Source organism: Asterias amurensis, chromosome 18 (genome assembly GCF_032118995.1).
Source record: "Asterias amurensis chromosome 18, ASM3211899v1".
In the NCBI taxonomy this organism is placed as follows: domain Eukaryota; kingdom Metazoa; phylum Echinodermata; class Asteroidea; order Forcipulatida; family Asteriidae; genus Asterias; species Asterias amurensis.
Window position 1 is genome coordinate 10,506,418 of NC_092665.1, and position 10,101 is coordinate 10,516,518.

The 10,101-nt window shown below is 38.1% G+C and overlaps 1 protein-coding gene across 2 annotated transcripts in view; it reads left to right on the plus strand.

The window, feature by feature from the left end:
• LOC139950625 (uncharacterized) overlaps positions 1–10,101 on the plus strand; it is a 72,234-nt gene that overhangs the window by 44,188 nt on the left and 17,945 nt on the right. For both annotated transcript variants that reach the window (XM_071949399.1, XM_071949400.1), the window contains one exon: positions 4,908–5,219. In XM_071949399.1, coding sequence (XP_071805500.1) covers positions 4,908–5,219 — 312 coding nt within the window. The remainder of the gene's footprint in view (positions 1–4,907; positions 5,220–10,101) is intronic.

Consider the following 10,101-nt stretch of genomic DNA (forward strand, 5'->3'; position numbering starts at 1 on the left):
TTCTAAAACTGGGAAATTGCCAACGGTGTCAAGTGCCTGTAAATAAGGTTGTCACCTTGGTAACCACTCAGCTGAGGGCTTAGGTTGAAATTGTCTTGATCCGGTTTAGTAATGCGGTAATCCTTAAACCTTTTTCTTATCGGAGTTAATAACCGTTGTCCAGGCAATCTGCTGTCCCTCCCACTATCACAAGGTTGTCTTTGGGCTCGCATAACACCCTCCTTCTAAGGTTGCCAAGGTACCCATTCTCCTGAGAAATGTTCTCCACTGAATAATGCCAAATATTGGCCATGGTTCTCCCCAACGTACTCTTTTTTAGCTGGGGGCATTCTGGACCCCAACTTTGGAACTTTGGTCAAAGCACGCTGAATTGAAACGAGGTATTCAGAATATTTTCTTAACAATAATAACAACAGCATTTAAAGTGCCATTTTCCAGCAGTTGGGAAACGCTACAAAAAACTAAATAACACCACAGTGGAAACATATCAATAGTATTATTACTACTTGGTGTGAAAACCCTACGTTGCAATTGGAGCATTGTTAATCGTTTTAACCTTGAAAATGTTTGTGAAAAGTCGAAAACGTTAAGATGAAAACAACTAAGGGGAGCTGAATGTAGGAATTGATATGCCTCTTTAAAACAGTCTAGATTGTAGGATGCACCAGGCAAGGAGTTCCAAAGAGATGCAGTACATTGAATAAAGCTGTACTATGAACATTAATTTTTGTATTACCCATACACACCAGTACTCAGTACTTTCCTGAGCTCTGTGAAAAAAAAGAAATTCACCCGAGTAATATGCCTGTGATTTTGCTCCCAGAGCTCGGGAAAGTAAGAGTATACAGTGCTAGCACACATCGGTGCATACGGGTATGAAACCAAAATGAATATTCTTTATCCCGATGCAAATTTTCATTTCTGTAGCATGAAAGTTTCATGTTGTTGGTTCGGTGTCAGTTTGATTGGCGACAGGCCAATGTGTGTGTGTGTGTGGTTAACAAAGGTTTGCAGTCAATTCGTTTGTCACTTATGCATTGTTGTTCATCACATTATATCATTTGGAGTGACCGAGTTTCAGGAAAGTATAAAACACCATTGGTGTTTTCCTAGAATGACGGGAAGCAGCCGATTGAAATAGGTTTTATTTTATTTCCTCTTTATGATTGTGCACTGGAGCTGGAGTTTAGAAATCCCCTTGACACTGCAGCATTATTTGGGGGTTCAAATAGCATTTTAGTGTATGTTTAGGGACAACTGCACCATAAGAATTTGGTGTAAATTGTACTAGAACTTAGAAGAAGACATCAAAAGTTCCAGCTTAATTTTTTTTAACTAAGCTGTTGAATGTGGACCCAATGTATTAAAAAGTGTTAAAATGAAGTGTTTTTGGGTGCAACTACTACCACAGAAATACAAGGTAAGATTTCATAAAATATTTTATTATTTTGGTTTACCCAAACTGGGGGTTTGGAGTGGTGGTGGTGTGGGGGGAGGGGAACTTTTTAGTCCAAAAAGTACCAACATTGTTCTTTGACGCAACATAGAACGTTGTGGTACCCACTGGTAAAATGTAGGATTTGAGCCGCCTCTAGCCACAGAGATTTGTGGCTTGAGTTAATGTTTTTAAAAACGCTTTTTTTTTTAATAAATATATTTATTTATTAGAGGCTGTAACAGCTTTAAGAAAGTGCTAATAATGTCCAGAGTTGTTCTGAATTTTTCTTTGTTTCCCTTGTTAAAACAAAATGTAGTGTACCTGTACATGTAACTTACAACGTAGTGTCTACGTTACGATGTAGTGACTAGATTTCCAAGACAAAGCTACCTTATATTTTTTCATACATTTTTTGAATGGAAATACAATCAACAATATTAGCTCTGTCTGGATTGACTGTGATGTTTTTCCAGAATTTAAAAGGTCTCTCTATAAAGGCTTAAATGGCATGGTCATGTTAAATGTGCACGTGGCTTAAAAACATGGCTCTTAAAAGATAAAGTTTTTACGCAACCACTAATTGCCGTAGCCTCCGTCCTTAGTGAGGTCAAACTAGGTCTATCCTTGCCTCGTGACTGTGCAGTATCTCTGCTGGGCAGCCCAGGGAGGGTCCCGATGGGTGTACTTGGGGGATTTGGCAAGGCAAATAAAGGATTTGGGGCGATTACCGGAGCAGAAATTGGGTGTAATTAGTGGAGAGACAGGTTCTTTATTGGGCTATGCGTTTTGTTGCGCAATGTGAAGGAATGCCACATGGCACCAAGGTTAGGATAGGCTTAAAGGCAAGAATACATCAAGGGAAGAATACTTTTTTTTGGGGGGGGGGGGGGGAGTTGAGTAATTCACATCCAATTACTTTTTAGTAAAGACACCACCCAATCAACTTGGGAACACTTTATGTGGTCAAACTTTTAAAGAGAAAAACCACTTCATTTTTTATAATTTTTATTTTTTATAATTTTTTATATATATTCGATTGCCCAATCGAATTAAGCAATGGAGATTGTTGGGGTCTAGAAAATTCCATCTCCACGTTTATAACAGAATTTCATCCGTAAATTATATTAAAGATGATTGGTTCTGGTGTAAGCTTTATAATCACCGAGCTTTCAGAATGAAACTAACTACTTCCCCCAATCTGTCTTTCTTGATATTTGTTTCCTATAAATCAACATGACAGTGATACAAACAAACTGATGACCCTACCATGCCTACCTTTAAAACCAAGTGAGAGTACTGGTCTTTGACAATTACCAAAGATGTCCAGTGCCATAACAAAATGTAGGGTCATACACTAGACGGTAAATACTCAACAAATTAATGCCAATAACAAACTTAAAGTAGAAAGGATTCCTGTAAACAAATATGGATTAAAAAATGTTTCACCCCTGTTGTGCTGACAGTCCATTTGAAAATGGATTTTGAACCCAATTTCTTCTTGAACACAAAAAGAAGCTAAGCACCTAAAGTGTTGCTTACCAAAAATAAGGTTGTTTGGTTTCATGAACCAATTTACTGCTTGTTTTTGCTTTGATAAACAGACAATTGTTCTGCTTACAACAATTTATCTGCTTAAGCAGCTCTATGAAATTTTGCCCAGGTCTTTGGAAAACTCTAGACATTTTAATTAGATCGCCAAATCTGAGTATGTTCCTGTAGCCCTGTAGGGCTCAACCATGTTGTACCAGACTCCTCTCGGAGTTAAAAACTTACTTCTTTCCAATCCCCGAAAGTCTTTAAATGCTCATGAGCTTCCTAAGAGAGCTTAGGAGTATTTTCATGAATTGCCCAGTGAGCCTCAAATTGTGGGATTGCTTAAGGCTTACAGCTAATAAAATAAGCTTGGTCTTTTAACAGTAGTACACCCCTGTGAGCGAATAATGCTCTCAAAGTCAAACATCTAAAGAGACAGTTTCATGCCCGTATGCTTCATTTGTAAAAGGGCAAGAGGCCAAGGCATTTTCTCCTTGGTAAAGGGCACCCTATGAGGAAATTGTTAATTTCTACTGGAGCATTTCAAGGGCACCAAGGCAATTGCCAGGGGGCATCTAGTCAATTGCCTTCATTGCCTCCATGAAGTATTAGGCCCTGCAGTCTCTTGAGCTATGTAGTATCAGAAAATGTTCCAGACCCTCATCCCAATTGGGATCAAGTGAAAGCTTATGGACCATAGAGAAACAAGTTTTTTGACAGTTTACAGCAGAACAAGATTGACATGCCAGTTTTGTCAACGTCTTGTAAAGTTAGGGTCACTGGACGCTAAGACTGAACAGTACATCCTATCTTTCCTTCCCCAAGAGCCTCACCCTGGCTCGCCCAGACCCCTCCTTTGTCGCCCCACCACTCACCATCCCCCCTTTTCCCCTCCCGTTCCTCAGCATGTGTAGCGTTGCCAGACTGACGTACGCACAACTCAAACACAGCAGTTTTTCATTAGATATCCGAGGGTGGAGATTACATTGTGATAAATCCCAAGTTCTGGGGAGGAAACGGTATCTCTCTAGACTAGACAAGCGACCTATAAATCACAGACACCTTGTTTTATGATGAGGGCCGTAACTTAAGTTATTGTTTTAAAAAACCCTGGACTACTTGCCGCGAGGTAGAATATAAATTGGCCTTTCTTTGTATATTATTTCATTGTTTTCCAAAGCTTGAGTGCAGTCGAGAGGTTTCAACATTTATAAATCTGTGTTCTTGGCTTTTTTAAATGATCTTTATTTTTTTTTATAGATTTGTTGAAATTTATCTGCAAACCACCGACAAAGTTTTTGTGGCTAATACTAAACTCAATCTCAGAGAATTCCTTCAGGGAATGTGCTGGGGTGTCTTATTAGTTCTTGTGAATGCATTGAAAATGATTTGGATGTTCACTTTATACATGTACATGTAGATGAGCTTTTCCCCCAGAAAAATACCTAATTGCAAAGGCTGCCATCGATGATGTCAATTGATGGAAATGATTTAAACTGTGTACATGCCAAGCCATCTGTCAGCATGTAAGGTTCTTCTTTGACCATCTGACCATCATGTAAGCAAGGGCGCTATTTGAGCTTTTTTAGCAAGGTGTATATGGCCCTTTTTCGCATCCACGGCTTCGGCTTTGGATTCGACGGCAGGCTTCGTTCTTTTTCTCTGAAGCCCTGAGCATGTACGCATAGCATGCGCAATTGTCAAAACAACTGCAGGACCAAGCTACCCTGAGACGAATCTGGAGCTGAAGCCGTTGTTTCAAAAGAGGGCCATGTCTTTGATGCAAGCATGCAAGCCTTACATTGACTAAATGTCAATTTAGTTTTATGTTTTCTATCAAACCCAACTTTGTTGTACATGTATGTTGTATCGGAACCAGTTGGTCAGTTGAAACATTCAATAACTTTTAACCTCTCTGTTTTTTATTTTTATTTAGGCAAAACAGGTAGCTGGTCGCATTCAGCACAAACAGCCCCATATCATCGCAGCAATAGACCCCGCCCTCCAGGTTGTAACTCCACCCTCAAATCGATGTAAAACGCCGAGCCCGCCCAACTCTAACCATCAAAGTCAGGCAAGCTTAATGAATAATTCATCACCAGATGTCAGTCCGAAAGGCGGGTCAGCCAATCAGAACGTCTGTTTCAGTGGCGGTCTGTCAGGGGAAACTGCCGAGGAATTTGAGTGGTTGACCGAGGAAGATATTGAAGAGGCCCGGCCTCATCCTTCAGCCTCGTCCTTACAAGAAGTGAGTTCAAACAATAGAACTAACATTATTAATAATTTAGAGTTAACTACTTTTTTCTTTCATTTTTAGAAATTTAACTGTAAAATACTGAGTGAATGTTAACAGTCAGGGTCCATGCAGTAAATATTTCTTAACAATTTTGTTTTGCTAAGCAGAAATGAGTAGGGTACCAGTCAATTTTGGTGCATGATGTGAGAACATGAATTTGTATAACACTGAAAAGTAAACTAAGAAAACATTGAATATATCTACGCACACACTGCTACAGCGCGCGCACCCATTTTGTCTGTGATAGGGGATTTGTTACGAGATCGTTTATTGGTTCAACTTGTTAATGCTCAGATTGAAGGAGGAAAAATTACTCCAACCAGAATGATTGTCTCACCAGATTAAAACTTATAAAATAAAGTTTAACTAAATTCAAACAACATTTTTATTAAAACTTAGGGGGGCCCTAGATATGGCCTTTTGAAAGGCTGCTACATGTAGGTTGTAAAAAAGAAGTTATTTTTCGGTTTCTCACGTGAAACAGTATGAAACTACCAATTTTAATTCAAAAAATAATTGTATTCACCAAAAAAAAGAGAGACTTGTAAAAGGGGATGAATTCATCTTTCTTTTTCTGCAAACAACAAGTTCACACAGAAAAGGAATAAGTTTTTGCTTAGAAAGGCGCGTACGCAGGGGGTTTCACACTGCAACGGCTTTATTGTCATTACAAATTGATATGGGTAGTTTGGCTGGAAATCTTGTTCCGGTAAGCATTATTTTGTTGTGCTTGGATACTTTTTTGAAAACGATAGTGCTGGAGCCATCCCTGCGTGAAACATCAGCCTCAGCCAAACCTTCGGCTCCATTGGTCCGTTGATGGAGACGTCACTCCCAAGAATGTCCATCACCAGCTTTGGGCCCTTGGCAATTTGCGTCTCAAGCTGGGAATCTTTCAGATTATTTAGAATTAAAATAATATTATGGTTTGAGTTTAAGAAATATCATCAACTGCCATTCAAATAGTTAAAAAAAAGTGAACTGTGCCAGTTTGTGTCAAACTCCTGTCGGAAACACATAAAATTCTGCCACATTTGGATGTTATTTTGGTCAGCTTTCCACATCAATCTAATTGCTTCTGACATCTCACAGCCCCCACCCCTACCCCAGAAATTTCCCCACGGTTTCCTTGGGAAAAGCGTTTGGCAAGGAGGAGGTGTGAAATGGTCTCTTATGGGTCCCTGAGTAGAAAGTTCAGCGTCAGATTCAGGGGTTGATGTAGGGTCATATATCAGTCCTAGTTCTCAATCTGACAACCTCACTTAGAAGTTAAGTTGTCTGCTTTTAAGACACTGGACGCTATTGGTAATTGTCAAAGACTAGTCTTCACAGTTGGTGTACCTCAACATATGCATAAAATAAACCTGTGAAAATTTGAGCCCAATCAGTCGTCAAAATTTACGAGATAAAAATGAAAGAAAGAAATACCCTTGTCACACAAAGTCGTGTGCGTCTAGATGGTTGATTTCGAGACCTCAAATTTTAAACCTGAAGTCTCAAAATCAAATTCGTGGAAAATTACTTCTTTTTCGAAAACTGCATTACTTCAGAAGGAGCCGTTTCTCACAATGTTTTATACCATCAACCTCTCCCCATTACTCTTTTCCAAGAGGTTCTATGCTAAAAATTATTTTGAGTAATTACCAATAGTGTTCACTGCCTTTAATGGGTCTATGTACTTTTTGTAGGATAAAAAACACAATGTCCACACCAAACAGTTTCGCTATTCCTATTGGTGGAGAGCGCGTCACGTTGGGGTGTTTAAACCTTTGATAATGACCATTGTCTATCAACGGTGGCAGAACACTTTTGAAAGTTGGGGGTGGGGGGAAATTTTTCTCTCTCGAATTGCCGTGGGATAAAGGCCCTCGCCTTTGGCTCCAGCCTTTATCACATTGCAATTCGACCCTGCCTGTTTTAAACTAGTCGATACACTTTTATTCCCTTATTTATGATTAAGCAAACTTGACGCCTACAACAGCTGAAAATAGCCCGTTGCCGTTTAATATAGGTTTATATGACACTCTTGTTGCTATGGATTGACCAATCAGAATCAATGATTCAAGTTTGCTTGATAATGATAATAGTTATCATGAAACAAATTGATGATTGTGTATCAAAAATCTCAAACTTATAACAAATCTTGTACTGGTAAAAACTTCATTTGAGAGCAGCATCAAACATGTTTCGTAAAATGTTGCCCTGTTTTCCCTCCAAAAGTTGTCCAGAAGTTTTGTGGTTTTTGTTAAAAACCATTTTTAAACAACTTGGCAGCTTAAATTGCTTTAATATGGGCTCTTGATTTCATTTTCTCGACCTCTTTCCCCCTAAAGAAATCAGTTACAAAGAAATCTTGAAGGAAAATCTTTTTTCACTCTTGTTTTTTTTTGCACCAAGGTGTTACCATGGGAATTTATTTTTAGTGATTTCCAATAAAGCCCAGAAGGGAGGGACCTTGATTTCTATCTGCGGAAACTTTGTGGAAACAACAATGGCTGGCCTTTTTCTGGGAGGAAATTCAAATTGTAATTCTTTATATCCGCTGCGTTCCTTTAAAGGTCACAAGTTCATATCTGCATAACACCAGGCCAGGAAGCAGTAAACCAGTAGTCCATGTGTTGTCACAAACATCGTGCATATTCATGATGTATGCAAATAATGCATCTTGGGACCATAGTAGGTCATTTGAATTATTCTAAACCATGCATATTCATGAGCTGTGTGCACCTTGAACTCTGAATTATAGTTTACTTCATGACAAGTATGCGAAGACACAGTGTAATCTTTGTGCCAACCTTGTTATTGTAAAAATGTGCATATTCATGAGCTATCTGCTTAAAACACCTGCCACAAAAGTCAAAAACATCTTGCATATCATTATTTGTATACAAACACCTGGTCGCTGTAGCAAACTGCAGTCAGTCAAAAACATCATGCATCATTTACCTGTAGAGTAATTTTTCTCTCTTCCGGCCATGGGACATTTGAAAAAAAAACCCCAAAAAACCAACAAACAAACATGAACAGGATGCTATCGGTTCTGTGTAGTGGCAAAGAATATGCATATTCATGGCTGTATGCATTCATGCACCTGGTCGTTGTAGCAAATTCTTTCCTTAAAAATGGGAACAGGATGCTATACATTGTACATGGGTCTGTGAGGTGCCAAAACAATGCACGTGAACAGTATGCAAATAATGCACCTGGGGTGGATTTCACAAAGAGTTAAGACTAGTCTTATCTCGAGTTAGGAGCGGTTACACTGGACATAATTGGTAATTGTCAAAGACCAGTCTTCTCACTTGGTGTATCTCAACATACGCATAAAAAAACGCATGTGAAAATTTGAGCTCAATTTTGTTGTCGAAGTTGCGAGATATGAATGAATTAAAAATGAATCACATGAATTTGTGTGCTTTCAGATGCTTGATTTCGAGACTTCAAAATCTAATTCTGAGGTCTCGAAATCAAATTCGTGGAAAATTACTTCTCTCTCAAATTTATGTTACTTCAGAGGGAGCCGTTTCTCACAATATTTCATACTATCAACAGCTTTCCATTACTTGTTACCAAGTAAGTTTTTATGCTAAAAATTGTTTTGAGTAATTACCAATAGTGTCCACTGCCTTTAACTTACATAATAGGACTAATTATACAATATCTTCTAGGACTAGTCCTAAGTTAGGACTAGTCTTAACTGTTTGTGGAATCGACCACTGGTCGTTTGAGCAACTTCTTCCCTTAAAAACATGAACAGGATGCTATAAATGGGTCTGTGTTGTGGCAAAACAATATATGCATATTCATGAACTGTATGCAAATAATGCACCTGGTCGTTGTAGCAAATTCTTTTCTTTCCGACTGGTGACATTTAGGATTTGAAGAATCAGAACAGGATGTTGAACTTGGGTCTGCAGAATAGATCACTGAGTTGGCAGTTAGTAAACAAGTTTTAAATGGTGAGGTCAAAAAGCTTATGAACATTCACTTGTTAAAGGCACTGGGGATATTTTGTTTATTGTCAAACACCAGTATTCTCACTTGGTGTATCCTGACATATACATCAAATAAAATATCTGTGAAAATTTTGACTCAATTGGTCACAGAAGATGAAAGAAAAAAAAGACTCTTGGTGCAAAAAAGTGTGTGCTTTTTAAGATGTCTAATAAAAGCCTGAAGCCTTTTATTAGACATATTAAAAAGATCTTAAGTTTTTATATATTTGAGTACGAAATAACCTCCTTCTCAAAAAAACTACAAAACTTCAGAGGGAGCCATTTCCCACAATGTTTAATACCATCAACAGCTCTCCATTGCTTGTTACCAAGTAAGTTTTTATGCTTACAATTAATTTGAGTTATAACCAATAGTGTCAAGTGCCTTTACGTTGTGTAATAAGCTTTGTATTGTGTGGAAAATATGAATTAACTATCAAAGAAGACTTGCAAGTACAACCATTTGTTAATCTCTTTTGGAGGAGTGTTGGCTCTGAAAGGAATTAGTGTGGTCTCAACATTTACAGTACATGTGTACTCTGATCATCGCAAGTATAACAAATTTGTTATTCACTATTAAGTTTCACGCTAATGTTCACAACAAGTGAAAAATATTCAATTAATAGTTAGCAGAACTCAAATAAAAAAGTTGAATAAAAAACAAACCAAAAAACATTTTGATATTGAAGGATCAAACTTCTGCCCCCAAAAACTCTTATTGCTGTAAATCAGACGCACTGCTTTTCTAAAAAAGCATGTGAATATTAATGAAGTTGTCTTGCATCGAGTCTGTCTGGTCATTGAATATTCATGAGGTCATAACCTTAGCTATCAGAACA